Below are 23,207 nucleotides of genomic sequence, written 5' to 3'. Positions count from 1 at the left end.
AAGCTGTTTTGCCATAAATCGTCATTAACAGCAAACAATTGCATTATTTTCAGTGTCTCAATTTAAATTAACGAATCCAAATTCACCTGAACTTTTTTTATAATTATTTTATTAAACTTATTGTGCACTAACGTTATCAAGGTTTTATTTTAGAAATTTTAAAGTATAAATTAGCTTACAAAGTATCAAAGCCAAGCTGGTTATTCTGACCAATAGGAGGAACGCTTGGGTAAAAATACACTTTAATTTGAACGTCGACCAAAATCGTTCCTATTGGTCAGAAAAGCCAGCTTGGCTTTGATACTTTGTAATTAGTATCGAGGAACGCTTGGGTAAAAATTCACTTTAATAAATTAGTTTATTTCATAAAGTTTTATTTACTTGCTGGCTTAATTATTGAAAACTCGGCCGGATTATCTATTTCAACAATTTATTTGTATACCTTTCAAAAAATGTTTGGTGGTCCAATTTTTGACCAGTTGCCGACCGTTACCTTAAACATTCAAGGTGTTCAATATCTAAACTGTAAAGCATCACAAAGTTTACTTTTATGCTTTTTTTATAATATCACAACAATTTTGAGATACAGATTTATCTTAGCAATGGCAGCAGCAGACTACCAGTCACCAACTTGTAGAATAAAAAACCGCTGATAGATAGCGGGTACCTTACATATTAATAACAAAGCCAATTTAACGTTGTCTTACAGTATTCATTCCGACCATCAAACGAATGTAAATTATTCACGGTGACAGCAGTACGCGAACGGGTATGCGAAGAAAGGAACATTCTCTAACAATGGACTCGACAATTTAACATCTATGCATCTATAGAGACAGGGTCAGTCATGTTGTCACACAAAAAATTACTTTACATACAAACCAAGTTAAAGACCAATTAAAATATGTGTAGTGTAGTACGTTGCGGTTCATTAAATACAGTATTTATCGAGATCTATCAAATAGGTATCTACTTATACACCATCTAGTGGTAATATTTGTATTAAGAATATTAAATTAAAAATATTGTACATTAAATTTAAAGGAATTAGCGACCATTTTGATATAGTGACGTTAAATCTAAGTCTCTTGAATTTAAAGCATACTTTAGTACAAAATTCATGTGGCTATGGCGACTTCGGATGTAACGCCGACTTCGGATGTAGCGACTGTTCTTAAAGAATCATTTGTAACAAATCCCTAGTAATCCCATGCAGATATAGCGATCAGAGCCGGTCGCCAAAGACACAAAGAGCTTTCTTATCTTTTGTTTACATCCACACAGATGGTCAGAATGTGCGGTGACCCTAACCGTTTGTTTATAGATGTTATACGTTAAAATGGTCCAGTTATAAAGTGATATTCTGAGTAACAACTGTGTTTAGCAATCTTTTAAACAAGTATGCACATTTAGTGTTAACAAAAAATCAGTTGTCTTTAAAGTCGGTTTACTGACGATAGTTGAACGTGAGAACGTCATAAGAAAATACTGATGAAATGGTTTCATTTTTCAAAGGAAAATTTTAATTTTATTTGTTTGATAGATATTTTGTATGGATATAGAGAAGGAGGTAAATGGAAATGTATTATTGTATAGCAGCTGTCCACGCGGACGCATCGCTCACTCAAGTAGGAGAGAGACAGATGTCGAACGCTGCCGAACGCGGAGGCCGATTGTGCCTCTTTGTCGCTCGTTCCGCGCTCTCGCTTGCACTTCAAGCCTTAAATGGAACACCTCAGAGCGAGGTAACGCCGCATGAGTCATGTTTTTTCGTGCGTGCAGCCGGGGCTCCATCGAATTATAAGACGTTGTCACGTCAAAAATAGTTTCAAAATTGAAAAATGGTAAAAACTATATATACGTGTCTGTATCTATTTAACTTTGCATGTAACGACTTCTGGATATAACGACGTATTACAGTGGCCCGTTCGTTGTCGTTATACCCGAAATCTACTGTATGTGAATTGGTACAACGGTGGCTATTTTACTTCTCTAAATAGGTCCTTTTTAACGTGACAGATCGATAATCCTTTCGAACAAGGATTTAAATTGTCTGACGGTTTTGTTTTCCTACGTTTTCCCCATTCAGATTGTTCTCCTGTTGTATATGAAAAAGCTTCCGTTTCTGCACGCGCTTAGGATAACCAAATAACGTCTGCCCCCTGGAACTTACAAATTGACAATTTCCCTGGCCAAATCCAAACTTTATTGCATTTCGGAACGTAAACGACAAGGACAAAATTGCCCAGAATCAACAAGTAGGTATGTCGATCGGAAATCGGAAAATACTTACGGATATATATTACATAAATATATATGTACACATGTACAAATAACGTGCCAAACATATTTGATTGTCTTTTCGGGATAATTCAGAGAAAAAAGGGAAATTAAGAATTTGGAATTCCAGACAGGTGTGAGTGAGTTTCTTTCACTGATTGTTGATTTATGTTTTCTATGTGCGTTTTAGTAAAACATGTGTAGTCTTATGAAATGTTTTATTTTATCAGTAGATACTTATTGAAAATACAACTCTTTTGTACCTACAAGGACATATATAGAAATTGAAGCTGTTTTGCCATAAATCGTCAGTCTTATTCTAGAACCTACTTTGTTGCCTTAGATCTATTTCTATAGTAAAATGTCCGTCGACAAAGTTACACCTTTACGCTAGATAATTGCCTCGGACAACGACATTTATAGACCATCAAGTTAGAAGTTGGGATTGGAGAAGTCTTTTTTTTACTTTCACGTTGTTATAGAAGAACAGTTTTTAATAGCATTGTTTGAAGTAATTAACAGTTCATAATTACTCCCTATACCACATCTTACATTAGAAGCGTTCGAAATGTGGTGTTACAGGCGAATGACGAGGATAGTAAATAGAGAAAGTTAGAAATAGAAATAGAAAAGTTAGAAATTAGAAAGAGTAGAGGGTAAAGGCTAGAGCACCTTGTCAGGCATGAATAGCTAGTTAAAGACATATTACAAATAGAAGAGGAGTTAGAAGGAGTAGAGGTAGACCTAGATTAGATTACTGTTCAAAAATAGTTAAGCATGTGGGATGTTTTAGTTTTGGGGAAATGCGAAGATTAGGACAGGAAAGAGTGGAAATGCGTGTCCAACCAGTCTCAGGACTGAATAAAAAAAAAATTGTGCGAAGCTTATTATCAAATGATAGGTAAAAGTTACCTTTATCAAGTCATAAACGTTTTCTTTTTTGTGTACTGGTCAAACCTGGAGGTTCTCTTGAATCATAACCCATCAATTCTCTAAAATAATTTTCAATAATGTTTTGGTTAACTTGACTAACATGAAAGTGCTCTCATCATTTTTGCCTTTGCTACGGCTTTTTAGTCTAAAAGTTGATAAATAAACTTCTTGAAAATCTGTTTTAATAATAACTTCAATGAATGTTACAAACAACAACTTCACCTTTGTTTGATTGTGGGTTTAAATGTGGACTTTACCTACCCTGTTTTGTCTTTTAAGCATGCGCAATTCTATTTTTAAAAATAATGTTCGCGCTTTACGGACGAGGCACTTATCCTTACAAAAACCTTATTAACGATAATGTTGGAATATAATTTGCAACTATTTGTTGAAGTGAAATGAACGAGTAACAACTAAAAGCACCAATTGATTAATACTTTTAATGCACAACAGTGATTTTTGATGTTGCATTTTGACAAGTATGATGGATGCTGACTATATAATATTTACGGTATACGTAACAAGTAAATCAAGGTTTTATATTGGAAAACCTCGGATCTCACGTCTATTGTATCGTATCAAACTCCTTTATGATGGAATAAAATTGACCGCCACTAAAGTCAATACAGTATCGAGTTTGAAAAGCTTGATGACAGTTCGCTCTTGGGAAAATTATTTCCAAGAGTCGCCATCACATGTCGAATATCCGAGGGTTCAAAATTGGAACGGTCACATTTATTTTATGCTCTCGACATCAAGTATCTGCTAACAGTGACATTTTGTTACGCTATTTATCAGTCTCAAACTAGCAGATAAGTATCAGGCTGTATTCATGTTGAAGTAAAAATTTGCTAAGATTCTATGAACATTATTTGATAGATAAAATAAATTTAGTATCAAACTAGACAGTAGACATTAGAAAAGAAAATGAAAATCCAGATTTGTATACCGAAATAAAAACCGTATGAAGGAAAGGTCATCTATTGGGTTTGAAGTGAATGAGAAATTAATGATGTAGGTACTTGTTTATTAAAGTCTACGTATTTTAAAAGTTAAAACATGAAGAATATCTTTTACATTCAAAGAAATTATACAGTAGGGGTAGGTAATTGTAATTAACAAAACATTGTCAATTTTTGATAGTACAAATAAATATTAAAAAGAAAATAATAATAAAGAAATAATTTACCAAATTCGGTTAATTTAAAACTTCTCTATTGAAAACTAAGTACAGAGAAGACAGTTGTGAGGGAAAAAGACACATTAATAAATATATTGAATTACTGTAAAAGTTCTTTATTCGAGGGATATACGTTCCATAAATATGCCGCGAATACAGAAACCGTGGATATGGAATGGTAATTAGTATGGAATCATAGGGGATACGTTCTAAGTTAAATTAATCGTTATAATCAGCTTTAGGCAAGAGTTTAAAAAATTTAGTGATTTTTTCTTGTTTTGAGTTTTGAAATTAGTCCACTCGGTTACATCTTCTATAAAATTCACCTCGGCACGAGCCAATAGTACTCAAAAGATGCTGATACGTCGGAAAATAACACCGAATCCTTTTCTACTCGGTTAGATTTTTTATAAAAGCCGCTACATTAGGGAGATTCAGTAGTACACGCGCCGTAGACTAAAAAAACATGCTTATCGGTTCTAGATATCATGAGTTCAATATTTGGAACAGAGGTTTGAAATGTTCTAGTAAGATAGATAAAGCTTTGTTCTAAAGTTTGTCGAAGGGCACTTTTTAATTTTTTAATTTCTATTGAAAATACGTGTCCTATAAGAAGTATCAACTATAAGCACTTGTAAAAGCTTTTAATGACCATATTATTGAAAACCGAAAATGTACCGAGTTAGTGTGAACCTTTGTCTGTTACCATACAAAAAATTAGGTATTTTTAGTCGCGAATACAGGAAGATCTAGGTTGCAAAATTGTTTCACCCGCAAATAATGAAAACGCGAATAACGAAACCGCGAATAAGAAACTTTTACTGTACATTAAATACATATCTCGTTTCTTTTTTGTTTTTTTTTTTTAAATTTATTATGCTGCTTGAATATTCTCATGTCAACTTTTAACAATTACTTTATTAAGAGATACTAGCTCGTGCTTATGTATGAAATTACAATTGCATAAACATCCTAGTTATTTGTTTATTTTGTAATTCAACACAAACATAACGTAAGTTACGTAACGTATATCCCACTACAATCAACCAATTAGCAGGTGGATTCTTTATGTTCTCAAAAGTAAATAAGTAAGTGTGCTTAGCGGTAGCGGTATTACAGGTGACGACGGGTTTCACGTGTAGGTATAACTAGGAGATGTTAATGTTCTCACGAATCTTGACGGTAACGAAATAACACATTAATTATATTTTTAGAGTCAGTAATACTGACTCGCAGCCCAAAAGTGATAGTTATTAAAGGTCGATTTTCTTCCGTCTTATTTTAATAAAAAAAAAAAAGATTTGTTACTTTGTTTAGACGGTTAAGATTATTTATTTTGAGGTTAAGTTACGTCAGGGTCATTATCATAAGATTGTCGTTGAAGCTTTCATATCATGAGCTTTTCTCTAAATTAGAAATTAAATTAAAATAATTCGAAGTGGTCTATATTTAAATACGTAATCCTAAAATGTAGCATCGTGCTACAGATGGCGTTCACTGTGCCGTTTGTAGTATTTTTTAGAAATTAAATTATTTGAAAACAGCAATCTGATCAAGTTCTATATCTTCTGTCCCTCTTTACTCCTATTGCTGCCACTAATATATATTTCTAACACTTCATGACTCAGAAGGTGACCTAGCATCCTGTTTCATTTATTCCTTATAACTGATAAAAAGAAAAGGTTAGAAGCGTTCGAAATGTGGTGTTACAGGCGAATATGAGGATACCGTGGATAGAGAAGGTTAAAAATGAAGAGGTATTAGAAAGAATAGAACAGAGAACTGTATGGAAGTCAATAAGAAATAGGTGGGATAGGTTGGTAGGACATCTTCTCAGGCATGAAGGTCTAGTCAGAGATATATTAGAAGAAGAAACAGGAGTTAGGAGGGGTAGACGTAGACGTAGATTAGATTACTGTTCGCAAATAGTTAAGGATGTGGGATGTTCTAGTTTTAGGGAAATGCGAAGATAGGAAAGAGTTGAGGTGCGTGTCCTACCAGTCCTAGGACTGATGATCTTATGATGATGATGATGATAATGATGAACTGATTTCCATAAGGCCTCCTCATTGTAAGACCTCCTCATTGTAAGCCTTCGTCATTGTAGGACCTCCTCATTGTAAGACTTCCTCATTTTAAGACCTCCTCATTTCTAACCATTCAAGTACCTTATACTATTTTGTTCGCTAAAAGCTCAATTTATGCGTTGGAGGAACGCTCAATTTATGCACTGGTGTAGGTTAACTTATCGACTTTTCATAACTCTCACAATTAACAACATGGTAAGTTTTCATGTATGATAGAAAATTTCAGCAGTTAAGACAATTATTGTGTCTGTAAATAAAAAAAAATGTGCATAGAAGAATTATTATTAAGAGAATTATAAAGAATTATAAAGAATTATAAGAATAAGAATTATAAAAACATAAGTATCAGATTAAGTAAGCAAGACCAAGACTTAACACGTAAGACCAAAACCGAGGCTGTATCAGTAAGACCAAGACCAATAACAGGACTTGGTCTTGCTTTGGTCATCACCAATTCATAAAAGTAGGCTGATGAGGGCCCACCCGCATTCCTTGCGGAAATGGAATACTTCGTAATAACCAAATAAAATTTTGTAACAAAGAAAGATTAGGTACGATGTCTCTACTTAATATGTGTATGTTTACATCTTGAGATACTCGTCATAAGGTATTACGAAGAATAGCACTCTTTATCAAGTAAGCATACATAGGTCTGGGACATTTCGCATGTAGTATGTAAATTATATCTGATGGAGACATTCGTTTTTATTTTAGTTGTAAATAACGCTGACGTTAATGGTGTCCGTATGCAACACTAATTACAGCCAGAAATGTACACATATTAGTTTCAACTTCTTGCGTTCGAAGCAGTTGATGGCTATCGTAAAAATTTGCAACCTTTTCGTTCGTCTTAATGGTACGAATAATTATTACTTATTAACAATAAGCGAATTCAAAGTGCAAAAGTTAATTTTCACAATAAAAAATGATTAGGTAAGGTATCTTCAATGTTTTTAACGCTTCCATTAAACGCGCTAAATAAGTTTTATTATTTGATTGATAAATGTGATGTTTATGTACGTTTCAATTTTTATGCCGTGATGGATTTATGGATACAGATATAGAGGGACAAAAGGGGGCTTAGATTTGTAGGTGATAAGCAGTATTAACATCCAGCAAAGAGGAGTTAGAAATGATTTCAATAAAATGGAAGCAGTATTGACAAAACAGTATTGTATGAAAATAAATAAAAGTAAAATAATATAAAGATAGGAGATGAATGATTAGAAAACGTGTCTGATTTTAGGTATCTAGGAAGTTAGATAAGTCAGGACGGAAGGAGTAGTAGGGATATAAAACAAAGGATAGAGCAGGGTCGAGTCGCCTTCAATAAAAAGAAGTCACTTCTATGTTCGCGAACGGTTAATTTAGGAATTCGAAAAACATTGTTAAAGGTGTATGCTTGAAGAACGACGCTGTACGGGTGCGAAACATGGACGGTGGACGCGGCGGATAAGAAAAGGTTAGAAGAATGCTTGATGAGGATACCGTGGATAGAGAAGGTTGGAAATGAAGAGGTATTAAAAAGAATAGGAGAACAGAGGACTCTATGGAAGTCAATAAGAAATAGGCGAGATAGGTTGGTAGGAAACCTTCTCAGGCATGAAGGTCTAGTCAGAGACATATTAGAGGCAGAAACAGGACTTAGGAGGGGTAGAGGTAGACCTAGATTAGATTACTCTTCGCAAATAGTTAAGGATGTGGATGTTCTAGTGCTACGAAAATGCGAAGATTATCTCAGGATAAGAAGAAGTGGAGGTGCGTGTCCAACCAAGTCCTAGGACTGACGACCTTATGATGATGATGATTTATAATATGAACTTTTTGATATTTGTGGGAATTGATATAAATGGAATACAATGACGGCTGGTATAAGGTCACAGGAGCATGCACCTACACTTTGCTTGTAAAAGAAAATAATTATCAAAAAAATAAAAGCCTGCTTTAGAAAATCTTACAGTATAAGTAGTTGATAGGAATGAAACACTTAAGTTTTTAGTTTTTTCCTTAAAAAAATTTAGTTGCTCTCTAACAGCCCTCTAGAAAGGAGTAAAATGTGTAGCCATTCAAATACTGTAATATCGCGAATCGAATTTAATTTTGGAATTATGTAACGTATGAAAAATGATGCGAGCCGATGGATGCTTTGACCCATCAGAGGAATAATAATAATTGTTTTATTAATAGTTTCGGTATCTTTGAACAGTACAGTAGAGTATGCTGTTTAATTTATTTATAGCCAATTATAAAAGACAGCATAATTGTGTATCTTTGGGAGAAAATTGGTCAACTTTTCACACAATGTTCACAGCGCCTATACAAAATACTCAATTAAAATACAACATTTGTACATTTACTACATCGTTTTTCATCTGATTATGAGCCCGAATCACAAAAGGTTGTATTTATTTGGCACCCCTATCCAATATGACTGGCATTATAAACTCTATATTAGATCAGTATAAGTCACTACATTTTATCTTTTAGTCTAGAAAAAAAATAAATTATAGAGAATTTGGTCTATACAATATTCCAAATAGTATAACACAAAATCATAATTATGTTAACGATTGATTATTTAGTAATTTTTGGGTGGCCATGTACCTAGTACGTCCCTCCGTCGTCATATTTCGCCATGCTACCCAAAGATACTCCACCCCCACCCTCCCGGCGTGACGTAAGGCGTCACACACAAAAGCCAAAAAAATACTTCCTTATTAGTGCAATAAATGATAATGTCTACCGAAAAGTAAATAAGTGATAATAAAAGTTTACAACATACATTATTACACGTTATGTATCATTAATTACTGTTAGCAGAATGAAGCACATATAATATATTTAGGTAACGTATATTAGTCATAATTATACAGTAAGTAGGTATCACATATAACAGAATTTAATTTTAAATGAAAAACGTACTTATAAAAAAGCATTATAGCCAATTATGTATTATATTTGAATATTGCGATATAACATACTACAGTATTGAAAATGTTAAGTATTACAAGTTATTAAATGTATATTTTATTTTTATGTAAACTGCAACTGTTTAGACCAGTTATCAACTTTTTTTAATATTAATTGAATCTTGTTTATAAATTAACGAACATTCCTTCACGACTTGGGTGAATATCGACGACGTGGGTTCGCAAATCGTTTATATTTTGCTTCGAATTTATTCACAAAAACTCTAAAATAGAAAGAAGTCAATAATTCCAATATGCTTGTTTAACATAAAATATAGCGGGTATCGGAGTTCATAGTTATTTTCGACATTCACGCCCAGTTCGCAGCCCATTTCACCGTAATAATACTGTTTGTTGCAATTGCAATAATTTTTTTTATTTAACTAAACTTGAATATTAACACATATTGTAATTTGCTACGTTTCGTCAACTATTTATTATTGACTTCATCAGGCGAAGGTAATATAGATAGATTATACACGTTGTCAATAAATTAAAAACTATTTTATAACTATAGACGTATATAAGCTTTAAGGTAACTAAATTCTTTTTGTTAAAATTATAGATAAATTTTAATGAGGCATTTATAATTTATTCATTCATGTCATCTCAAAAGGTTAGAAGCGTTCGAAATATGATACCGTGGATAGAGGTTAAAAATGAGGAGGTACATATAGGCGAGATAGGTTGGTAGGACACCTTCTCAGGCATGAAGGGCTAGTTAGAAACATATTAAAAGCAGAAACAGGAGTTAAGAGGGGTAATGGTAGTTCCAAATTAGATAGGGTGTTTTAATGTTAGGGAAATGCGAAGATTAGTTTAGGAGAGGGTAGAGGTGCGTGTCCAACCAGTCTTAGGACTGACGACCTTTTAATGACGATGAATGTCATCTCAGTAAAAGGCACCCTTAATTTTATATTTCAAATTTTGATTTTCCTTTCTGGTTTTACTTGAAAATGTATTTACCTAAGTATACTTTTCTCATTCTATATTTTCTCGAAAATAAAGACGATCTTTTTTATACGTCTCCTGTGCTGCATCAACCCCCAAGACGTACGACAGTTATTACTATTAAATATAAAAATTCGTGCGCAAGAGTGCGACGCCCTGCGTCGCGACGCTCGCGCATCCCTTACCTGAACAACATGTTGCAAATTCCCGCGTGTTCTTCCTGTCCCTCCTATCAATAATCACGTGCGCAACCACCACAAATGTTTCACCATAATATCACTTCGTCACTAGATCATCCCTTACGCCAAACCGCAGCCTCCTGCGTTCACCACTCTCGCTCGCAATTCGGTTGCACTGCACGGAACCGCGACGTATGCAACCAGTAAAGAGAAACGAAAGAAAAACTGCGAAAACTCGCGAAAAATAATCGAAACTTTGGAGATGAGTTATAAAAAAGATCGTAGCATGCACGTGGTGTTGCTCGCTCGAAGCAATCAGCGGCAGCCTTTCCGTCAAGTGGGCAATGCGCGACTACCGCCACCTTCGATGCCGGCCGGCTCGCTTACTTGGCTTGCTACGATCCGTCGTCGCCGTCGTTAACGCCATTGACGGCGGGGATGCACGTATATTACAAGCAAAATGAAACGGAAGGAAGACAACATCTCCTCCTATTCACTATTGACCAGTTTGCTATCCATGGTTATGCTTCTGTTGCCCCTGTGTGCAGCGGTCTCAATTTCGAAATTTCGATATCCTTTGTAGTTGGCCACGAATCTTCAAGGATAATATATTCCTAAGTGGACATTTCCATAATTTCGCCATTTGCTTAAAGCAGTGCGATTCGGGTTTAAAATTTCGGAGATCATCATTGGAGCATTCAGGTTAACTAGTAATAAAAATTAATCGAGCCCAGTTTACAACGTTGTTGGACGCAATACATCATAATTATTCAATCATCGAATAGTTATACTTTATGTGTTCATTTACGTTTACTTCTAATCCAGAGTAACAGGCACCGCAACTTCGACCGTCGATCCTGATCGGCCATCAGATCTGTCGCTCAATGATTTCATGAGATTGATCGCTTATAAATGATCCAAATTGTATTTTCAATACTGAAGAAAAAAATCGCTGTTTTAAGGAAGAAGTATCAAGAATATATGAACATGTTTACGTATAGTTAAACTATAGTTTGATAAACTATAAATTAACATCTAGTTCGATTGAGGTGGTTGCAATTCTCAGATAATTTTCAAGGTGTCCATTTTATTCGTCTGGTTCTATTTTGTACTATTCAAGGGAATGAATTATCTAGATGATCTGTTAGCTTCTCTGGCTCACTTTTGAGTCGTACTGATATTGCTTTGAGCTCCATACTTTCAGTCTAGGGTTTGCGGTATTAAAATTGACACATTCCTAGATTAATCGTAATTGATTTATCATTTCAACATCGAAACATAACTATTCTAGTAAATTGTCCGAAACTTATACTTTTTCAATTCGATCATATGTCAGTTTTTTATTGCTTGATTTTTCCAAATTTTCTTCATTTGCATTTGATACGTAAAGTTTCATTCGAGCTTATTTAAGTTTAAAACGAACTTATGTCGGAGATTAAAAGTGGTACAGTAGTCAGGGTATTAATGTAGATAGATAATTTTCATGACTGCGTGTCAGTTGCATCCGTGAGAATAATTTTTCTCCATACCATGAATATTGTAAGTCGCTCAAATGCTGTCATGTGAACCGAAGTAACAAACACTTATTATATACCCGCATTATAGATTTTTGAACAAATGCTGAATGGAATCATTAAGTACATGTATTTGGGGTCAAGATTACTTTTATTTTTTGTCATTCGTAAGTCAATAAACATATATATAATACTAAAAGCTGCTAAAACTCGGCAACTTCATGAGGGCTATGAGGCATGATAACCTTCCATCCCGCGTCTGTGAAAAATGTTTCAGTTTTTAGCTGGAGCGGTTGGTTTCAAAGACATCAGTATTAAAGACCATCGAACCAAAGGACTCTATATCTAGAGTTAGTAAGCAAAAGTGTTAATTGAGTTCCAACGTCTGGTCAGAACACTACGGAATGCACAGATTTTTCTGGATGATCTTATATCTACAAGATTCGAAAAAGTTTTAGAATTTTCTAAAAGTTTCGATAACGTTTCCGGATGATAACCAAATTTTTCCTGAACAAAGCGAAGATAATCCTGTTTGTTCACAGTAGCAAACACGAAGACGTTCATTTCTTAGGTTGTTCTATAATGGTACAGCCGATTGCCATCAACCATGGCCAAACGACGCGGAAAATGAACATTTTTGCTAAGGGTTAAAGATTACAGTAAGGTTAATCCATATTTATGCGTTTAGTATCATAGATTTTCCTTGATCGAAGGTTCAACTGTATTAGATTTATAATTATGATTACTCACATCGTAGATTCTATGGTAATGAGTATTAGCATATGTATAATTGTCATTGCTCATTACAATAACTGATGTTGACCTAAAATGCCAAGCAATAAATGATCCTGCTTGAAACGATTTTTCACCGTCTCATTTTCGTGAAAACATTATTAAATATGAGTTTGATCCTTAAAATTCATTTCCAAGAAGTAAGACTTAGATGTTTTCGACGACAGTCTTTTTCTCGAAATCGAAAACTCTTACTGAGTTTAATATGTGAGGGAAAAACGCTAAGATAATGAGGTTTCCACTAAAGGATCTATTCTAACAAAATTTTTCTGGTGGGGGAAGAACGCCATAATGATGAGATTTTTTGCATCAAAGTAACTGTACTTCAAGACACCCATAGTGAGGGAAGAATGCCAGGATGATGAGGTTTTCATCAGAAGAACTGTTGCCGGAAACACCCCTGGTGAGAGAAAAGCGCCGATGATGAAATTTTCATCAATGGAACTGTTTTTCGAGACATTCTCCTGGTGCCGTTTTTCTCATTTCAATGCTGTTTCTAAATGCATCTAGCTACTTTATGAAAACTTGAAGAATTCTGGTTTTCGAATCGAATTATCGGACATACCAACAAATAAAATTGGAGGTATTGACCAAAATCAATATACGTTTGGCATATGCTACACATTTCTAATTTCAGTTACGACAGATTCCTGACTCAGGAGTGTCTTCATTACTTACCAGTCTATGGTGTTGTATTTTCGTTCGACTAGACTACAAATGAAATTTTTAATGGTTAATCTTCAAACAAAGAAACTTACGATAACGAACTTATTATTAGTCCATTCATTTTACTGACTCGATACAGAGAAGATTGATTTCATCACAGAGTGTTATACAGAAAATTATTCAAGCCCAAGAGATCTTTATTATAAACAGTGTTTTGTTATAAACAGTTGACACTATATTATATTTATTCAAAAGAAATACAACAATTTTACATAAAGTCAACAAATGGTTGGTTAGAAACGAAAAAAATTCATCACGAATACATATGGTGGTTTGGGTTTGTTTCAATACATGTGCATATAAGCTTACGAACAATTATGTATTTGCTGCATTACCGACGCGGCGTATTGATTAAAGGTATTACGGTGACGCTTTGGAAGCTTAATCCTATCTGGATTCTGGAATACAGGTTCGAAAACGTACTGGAGTTAATCGCTGCTGCTTGTACGTAATTTGTAATGTAACCTACGCTTTTAGTCCGTTTTAATCCGGAATCAAAACGGGTCTCAATTAATATTTACTGTGTCACGTTAAGTATAACAAATTCAACGATCTCCTCGCACTCTGTTATATTGGAATTTGAAAATTTTGCGGGGATATCGTTTGCCAAGTCCACCACTGTTCTAACGCAAGAATTGTTGATTTATTTATATTGTATTATTTATATACACGGCTTCGCTCGCAGAAATTATTATTGTTTCTCCATAAAACCTTTTAACTCTCAATTCACCCTTACAACGTTTTAATTTTATGTAATGTCGTCATCTTAGATTTCAAATACAAACGTAGCAACAACATTTCATCCTTAAGGGTTGATTTTTAAAAATTGCCAAAACACGTATTTGCTTAGAGTAGAAATAAAATATACCCCATAGAAACGTTCCAACCTATTTTCATTTAATTAATAATATCAAACAGCATATATACCAAGTTTCAAATAAATTCAGTCTGACGACAAACAATATATGTTCCATTTAAATATTGCAACTCCTCTTCACCACTCCTTTCTTCCACGGGAACGGAATAAAAAGTGTCGTATGTCCGTCTCCTGGTTGTAAGCTACCTCCCCACCAATTTTCAGCCAAATCGGTTCAGCCGTTCTTGAGTTATAAATAGTGTAACTAACACGACTTTCTTTTATATATATATATGGGTAATTTAAATAATATCCAATTTTTGTACTAATTGTAAGTAAATTTTTAATTAGTGTTCAACAAATTTGTTTCCATGCAGCCATTTACAAGAGTAAATATACAAACAATTACTATTATTTTATTTTAAAAAAATAAGATCAAAAGAAATGATCTTATCGTATAAAAATTGTCAGCAAAAGTTAATTTCGCTTATCTCACCTGATCGTAATCTAATTAAGATGAACATCATCACTCTTATAGTAATCTGATACTAATATCTGTGGTTCTCATGGACGTATCGAATTGTAGAAATAATTCTTGAGGGATCTCTCAATATCCGACTTTCTGGAATTAGCTGACTATCGGAAGTTCAATTTAATTATGGAACTGTGCAATAGGCCTACCATCGGTATCCAGGATGTCGTTTAATCAAAATTTCTAAATATAAATTAAGGTTCGGTCGTCGTAAGGTCAAAGACATGTTCTGATAGTAGCTGTAGTCAAAAGACCTCCGTTGCAATGATTATGTCAGATTAGACTACAGTATACAGGAACTTTGATTCACATGTGTGAAGTGTTGCGCACCTTCCTTGAGCTTTTGTTAGGTGAATATGACAAGAGAGGACACCCCGATTGGCTTATGTCAAATGGTATGTACCAAGAATTTGAGTTAGGTTGATGAAAAAGGTTTCTTTGATTGACTTTTATATGGAATAATATAAGCACTATGGGGCATGTTAGGTTAAAGTGAGAGAGGATTTTCNAACTTTGATTCACATGTGTGAAGTGCTACGCACCTTGGGCTTTTGTTAGGTAAATATGGCAAGAGAGGACACCCCGATTGGCTTATGTCAAATGGTATGTACCAAGAATTTGAGTTAGGTTGATGAAAAAGGTTTCTTTGATTGACTTTTATATGGAATAATATAAGCACTATGGGGCATGTTAGGTTAAAGTGAGAGAGGATTTTCCAATTGGTGTATGTAAAGTGCAACACCAGGGGTTTACGTTAGATTATGGTAGGAAAGTGATTCCGTCATTATCATATTTCTGATTGGTGCACATAAAGTCCAAATCCGGAGGTTTAGGTTAGGTTATGGTAGGAAAGGATTCCATCATTAGCGTATTTCTGATTGGTGTACATAAGGTCCAACTGCGTAGGTTAAGTTATGGTAGGAAAGGATTCCGTCATTAGCGTATTTCCGATTGTTGTATATAAAATCCAACCCCAGAGTTTTAGGTTAGGTTATAATAGGAAAGGATTCTGCTATTAGTCGTTGCTATACAAATGATTCTCTGTAGGTACATGTGTATACCTTTTGACTATTAAAACATCTAATTAAAGGATGGAACTGTGCGTTAGGCGTTCGAAAATGTCATTTAATCGAACTTTTGATTAGAAGCCACCAACCTTTTGACGTGTTGGATGTGTATAATGTCAATATTTGATCGTAGAGTCAATGAGATAGTATGTGGGGGTGGCTGCGGCTACACCCGTAGCGATGAAATCACTAATAGGTTACGAGATAGAGGAACTTTACAATATAAGTGCTACGTAACATCAACAATAGTACCGTCCATTGAAATTTGGATGGATTATACCATCCACTAGTATGTAGATTATAGATAGTAAGACTAAAGGTTACTGTGTAATTGATAGGTTGGTCATCGCGGTTTCCGTTAAACAGACAGCAACTTCGTAATGTTTGTATGTTGCAGCTTCGGTTAGCGCATGTAATATTCTGATTTATTGAAATTTACATGCCTGCTCACTGTGTTATAGTGTCTCCAGGTTCTGTGAATTACGATTCTTTTAGTTGCTGTTCCTTATGAACGAACTTGGTTTCATGACACTGCTAGATTTACATCGTCACAATGAACGTAGTTTTTACAACTGTTCGAACCCATAATTTTATTCTCCATGCTGCCCATTAAATCACGCGGTGGTAATTATTTTTAAATTTTCATAGAAATGCCACACACGGCGAGACACACTAATGAACGACAAAACGAACGAAATGTTTACAATTAGGTACGTGTTGCATGTACAAAAGTAATAATTATTCTTATCGACCTGATGACATTTTAAAAAAGAATGATCATAATATTCTTCTTTTGGGTTTGGTTTTTTTCGTTCTGCTAATTTATGTTCACTGAATGTCTGCAAGGTGACAAGTCATACTACAGTCAAAACCGTTTATAACGACATCGTTTAGAACAACATACCGGCTATATTGACCAAAATCATAGGTCCCGGCTGAATTCTATTAGAGCTCCTTATAAAAAACACTGGTTTTTACGACATTGCTTATTACGACATACCTCTTTAAGCGACTACATTTAGCAGATATTTTCGAAGAATTATAGAGGAGAAGGTCCAAATATGAGCACTACCAGCTGTATTGAAATAACTAAAATTACAGATTTTATTAATATAGAAAAATGATAATTATATGTACGTAATGTCTTTTTATTATACGTTTTATGTGAAATAAATAAAATGGAGTTTTATTTTATACATGAATGTATTAATCACACATTCAATAATAGGTATTAGGTACTAAATAACAACGTCACCGGCTGTTACGACTATCGGTTTTTGCAACCAAATATGAGTAGTCCCTTCGATGTCGTTATAACAGATTTTGACTGTAATTGTATGTTATCATTAATCAAAATCTGTTGTACTAGTTACATAACTTAGTAAGTACCATAGATATTCGTTTTTCTTTTGTGACAAATGTTTTAATTGTTGTTTAGCGGTAACAAATTAATGATTGTGGGCGTGTTTCGTATATGTTTCAATGTAACTGTACCTGCCATTTATTTGAAAATAAAGTTGTTGCCTCTAAATGCATCAAATTATCACATTAATCGATACTCAGTTGCCACAGAAATTTTATGAACTATATAAATTGCCATGTATTTTACAAATTGATCATAAATTACTAATCATCCAATGCAATGGTAAATCGGGTACTTAAAATAATAATTATTTATTACCACCGATCGATTGGCACATATAAAATAGTGTTACGATCTGGCGCCAAGATGGTAAATGATTAATTGTAGGTAAACATTAAATTAAAAGAGGTATCGTTACACAAATTTCAGAATTCACTAAAAGCCTTCCAACACTTACTACATTACACTGAGTGACAGTGTAAATACATCTTTAAGAGAGAGTCATTTTCCACTTCTAGACCTCTGTATGTGACAGTTTTTTTACTCTACACCTCTATAAGCGAGACTACAATTACTAGACATCTGCAGCACATTGTTCCTACCTGCTCATGGTACTCATTCTCAACATTTGGTTTCAGTTGATAACAATCATTGGAGGAAGTACGTTTGACGTTGTTCCCTCAAAATTAAAGTGATTTCATTTTTGATAAAATTTAGGAAATTGAAAAACATTTTCAGTCGCCAGTCCTAAGATTGGCTGAACACTCACCTGCACTCCTTCCTATCCTGAGCTAATCTTCGCATTTCCCTAAAACTAGAACAATCCACATCCTTAACTATTTACGAACAGTAATCTAATCTAGGTGTACCCCTAACCAGTGGCGGATTATCCATAAGGCAAAGTAGGCATATGCCTAGGGGCGCAAGGTTAAAAAGGGGCGCGGGCGGAAGTTTTTAAAACTAAAACAATAAAATAAAGAAGTATCTAATAAAAAAAAAGTATTTTGCAAAATATATGACCGCCAGAGGGGCGCCTATGAGGTGCTAGCCTAGAGCGCTCTCGACATTTAATCTGCCTCTGCCCCTAACCCTTCCGTTTCTGCCTCTAATATATTTCTAACTAGCCCTTCATGCCTGAGAGGATGTCCTACTAACCTATGTTGCTAGAGTCTAAAGTCCTCTGTTCTCCTATTCTTTCTGACCTTCTCTGTCCACGGTATCCTCATTATTCGCATGTAACACCACATGTAAAAAGGATATTCTGATTATCTGATCTAAAAATAAACGGATTTCTTTAAATAAATAAAATAAGTACCTATTTATAGTCAAATGTTTTACCTATTTCTTAACGCTCTAACACCATGTTTATGTTCGATTTTTATAAACCTCTATAAATGAGAAAACTCTATGAGTGAGAATAATATTTGGGTCCCTTGAATTCCCGCTTACCCAGGTTCGTTTGTAGATGGTTGTTCCAGATAAATTTTATAATGTTTACATTAGAGCATCTGCATGTTTTGAAAGTTTCTCACCGAATAATTTACGGTATATAGTAAAGGTGACATTAAATGCAACCGGCTTTTGTATGTGCTCTTGAAATTTACGATCGCAGGAAAATCAACAACAATACTGCTGTTATAACGGATCAAGTCAAACATAGACATGTCGCGGTCATTATGAATAATTTGCCATTTTCGATTCCGCCTGGGCGGTTTTGAAAAAGCGATTTTGGCTTCAATAGCAGCCAGCTAAGCGGTCAGCACTCACTGGGGTTAGGGTAGCCTTCCGTTCAGTTATACTGTAAAGGGAAATACGTATACATACAACAATTAAGATCCTGCCTTGTCAGCATCACTTTAGTTAGGCTAAAGTGTGAATTAGTTTTTCTTTGATTAATATGCCGTAACTAATTGAAATCCGTTAAATAGGCGTACACCATTTGCTGGCAAAATTTGTAACATAAAGACGATAACTTGGATTGCAAAATTGCATCGGTGAATAAGAAAAATGTAGTGTGCATACTCTCAAAAGCCCCCGACTAACTAATTTCAATTGATTTTTAATGAATTTAAAGTCGATGTGTATAACGGTCACCCTGGTCCTCAGATACCTTTGGAGGCCGTCGCCGATTGATATTCGTCTTCCGCGACCCTTAAGGATGTTTGGGAGGTATGTCAGAATGCTACTAAACAAATAAAAATTTGGAAAACGTTCCTCATTCAATTCTAAAACTCCTGTAAAAATTACAAATCGATTCACTAAACCGTTAAAAAGTTATTGAAATTTTAAAAAATTGTAATTTTACACGTCATTTTATGGAGATTCGTTAACCGAACAGATTAAATTTATTTTTATTAACAGAAAAAAAGCTACCAGAAATTTCAAACTTTTATAATAAGTAACTTGAACTCTGGAGAATCACTTTAGCGTAAGGTTATTCAAATTCACTAAATCGTTATCGAGGAAAAATTTAAAAATTAGCTGAAAATCTCGTTTTTACTTGATAATATAATGATAACATTTATAATTGTACACGTCATTTTATGGAGATTCGTTAACCGAACAGATTAAATTTATTTTTATTAACAGAAAAAAAGCTACCAGAAATTTCAAACTTTCATAATAAGTAACTTGAACTCTGGAGAATTACTTTAGCTTAAGATTATTCAAATTCACTAAATGGTTATCGAGGAAAAAATGAAAAATTAGCTGAAAATCTCGTTTTTACTTGATAATATAATGATAATATTTATAATTGTCTAAAATAAATGCAATTTTAAAGTTTTAATTATTATTTAAACATATTAAAAAGTTTTACGCTCATTATTAATAGAGATTGAAACTAAATATTTTTTTGTTTCGAAGTTGAAATCAAAGCATATTCACTGCCAAAAGTCAGTTAAAAATTTTCCATATTATTCGTTATTTATTATTTTATTCAATTTTTTTGGTCAAATTCCAAATTTTCTCTCAAACCGTATACTTTTTTTTTTAGTATAGATAGTATCTATAGTAGAATGAAGATTCGGGCTATAGGGCCGTGGTCTAAGTGAATTGTTCCGTCCAAACGTTTCGTCAGCTACTGCGGCTGACATCTTCAGTGGTAGTGCTGCGTTGACAACGTGACGCTGTCGAGACTTCGAGATATAATCTACGTTCACGTTGTCAACGCAGCACTACCACTGAGGATGTCAGCGGCAGTAGCTGACGAAACGTCTGGACGGAACAGTTCACTTAGACCACGGCCCTATAGCCCGAATCTTCATTCTACTATGGATTCCGGCCGTGAATGCCTTTGTTCTTAGATAGTATCTATTTATTTACCTCATGATATGGTGCAAAACCTAATTAATCACGAATTTCTAATTTTATGTACTCTTTTCTCCGATTGTACCTCCCAAACATCCTTAAAGTCCCCAAATAACTAATTTAATTTGATTTGCAATGAATTTAAAACATAACTCCTGATGACGAGGTGTATGACGATCACCCTGTGCCTCAGATACTTTGATACCACAATTGTTATATCCGTATTTAGAAAATTATATAAGGTTACACCGAATTATTCGCTATAATAAAAGGGAACAAGCTTTTAATATGAGTTAACGTACGTAAAACCAACCATATAAACGCAGAATTATAAGGATGCTGTAAATTTCGTTATATGTATACTTAAACACTCTCAGAAAATAAAAATTATATAAAAATCGCTGTTAAACTGTTATATTTTTATTATCTTTTTCCTAATGTGGGTTTGACTAAATTTGATAATGATGTTAGGAAACTCTTGGCGCGCATGTGTTTGTCCTTTTTCTTCCTTTTTTGTGTGTATTTGAAAGGCTATTTTTGCATAATTAAAGTGTTCCCATAAATTATTGTGATTTGTAACTTTAGTGAATATGTATGCGGTGGAATAAATAAGGCAAGAAAATGTGTGCACTTCTGCTAAAAAAAGAACCAAAACATTCGGATTTCTCATGTTTCATTATGTTACATACAATTGCACTAAAAATAGATAATCTGTAACCACTTGAATGGGGTATGTTTCATGTCAGAATTGTGCATGAATAATGTAGCGCAATATAAATTATATACATACATACTTACATACGTACATATCGCTTTATATTACACATCAGGTGAGGCAAAACGTTCACCGATCATAGAAATGGGATATTTCATTGTCAAATTTGTTTCTTTTTATGTCGAACGAGCAAAAATCTATCTGAAAATATCACCTGCTTCTCTGCAAATTATCCTAACCTAACCGACTCTCAAAATCTATTAGATCAAAACGTATTTATTTATTGAGCTTATATCATATTATATTATATATGCGAATGTGAATTTATTTGTTTGTTTGCTACTATTTTACGTCTTAGCTACTCAACCGATTATCATGAAATTTTGTATACACATTGTTAGGGGTACTTTTGTCCAGAAAAAAATACTGTTCAAGAGGGACAGAAAAATTAGTTTTATATGGCCGATGTGGATGGACAAAACCTATCATGAAATTTTGTACACGCATTGTCAGGAGGAAGGGATAGTAGGGAAATAACGAAAAGATAGGAGACGAAAGACTAGAAGTGGCTGATTTTAGGTATCTAGGAAGTCAGATAAGTCAGGACGGAAGGAGTAGTAGGGATATAAAGCAGAGGATAGCGCAGGGTCGAGTCGCCTTCAATAAAAAGAAGTCATTTCTATGCTCGGGAACAATTAATTTAGAAATTCGAAAAAGATTGTTAAACGTGTATGTTGGGAGCGCTTCGCTGTACGGGTGCGAAACATGGACATTGGGCGCGATGGAAAAGAAAAGGTTAGAAACCTTTGAAATCTGGTGCTACCGACGAATTATGAGGATAGCGTGGATACAGAAGGTTAGAAATTAAGAAGTGTTAGAAAGAATAGGAGAACAGAGGACTCTATGGAATTCAATAAAAAATAGGCGAGATAGGTTGGTAGGACACCGTCTCAGGCATGAAGATCTTGTCGGAGGTATATTAGAGGCAGAAACAGGAGTTAAGAGGAGTAGAGGTAGACCTAGATTAGATTACTGTTCGCAAATATTTAAGGATGTGAGATGTTCTAGTTTTAAGGAAATGCGAAAATTAGCTTAGGATAGGAAGGAGTTGAAGTGCGTGTCCAACCAGTCTTAAGACTGACGACCTTATGATGATTGTCAGGGTTACATGATGATTGTTAGGGGTACAAAAAATAACATAGGGTATGTTTTATCAAAAAAAGATACTGTTTTAAATTTATGTGGTCGTCCATGGTATTTGACGTATTTAGGACATCAACGCGATCCAAGCCGAGGGTAGAACTTAGTAACTTCATATTTGTTCTATGAAAAGATGACTGTAGGTATTTGTACGAATATTCGTATATATCTCCACCGATTTGCATGTTGAGAAAGATCGTATATATTGGAAATATTCAGTTTTGATCTTCAAATATAACTATTGTACCAGAATATTTCAGATATTACATTTATATTATATTCACGTTGTAAATTATTCAATTCTCCGCTGTTCTGAATAACTATTCGTAGAAGATTTCTATATTAAAACCATTAGGTAAACGGTAACAATAGAATCATGTATGCCCTTTTTAGTGTCTTTTGGTGGATATTATTTAAATACCAAAAAAACACTANTGAAATCGTGGACGACGTTAAGTGAATAATAAATAATTGATCTGAAGTTAATATGTTATATACTTACATTTATTTAATAATTTTGAATTCATTTCGGATTATGCTCAAGCGACAGAAAC

The 23,207-nt window shown here is 34.1% G+C and overlaps 1 protein-coding gene across 1 annotated transcript in view; it reads right to left on the bottom strand.

Moving 5' to 3' along the window:
* LOC108734062 (collagen alpha-1(XV) chain-like) overlaps nucleotides 1-10,956 on the bottom strand; it is a 368,331-nt gene extending 357,375 nt beyond the window's left edge. Inside the window, exon 1 of the mRNA XM_025981017.1 lies at nucleotides 10,586-10,956. Coding sequence (XP_025836802.1) covers nucleotides 10,586-10,596 — 11 coding nt within the window. The 5' untranslated portion in view covers nucleotides 10,597-10,956. The remainder of the gene's footprint in view (nucleotides 1-10,585) is intronic.
* Between the last annotated feature and the right edge of the window lie 12,251 nt (nucleotides 10,957-23,207).

The sequence above is a fragment of the Agrilus planipennis genome, unplaced genomic scaffold, assembly GCF_000699045.2.
Source record: "Agrilus planipennis isolate EAB-ADULT unplaced genomic scaffold, Apla_2.0 scaffold10, whole genome shotgun sequence".
NCBI classification, from domain to species: Eukaryota; Metazoa; Arthropoda; class Insecta; order Coleoptera; family Buprestidae; genus Agrilus; species Agrilus planipennis.
Note: the sequence above shows the minus strand (reverse complement) of the source record. Positions and strands in the feature narration are given on the sequence as shown.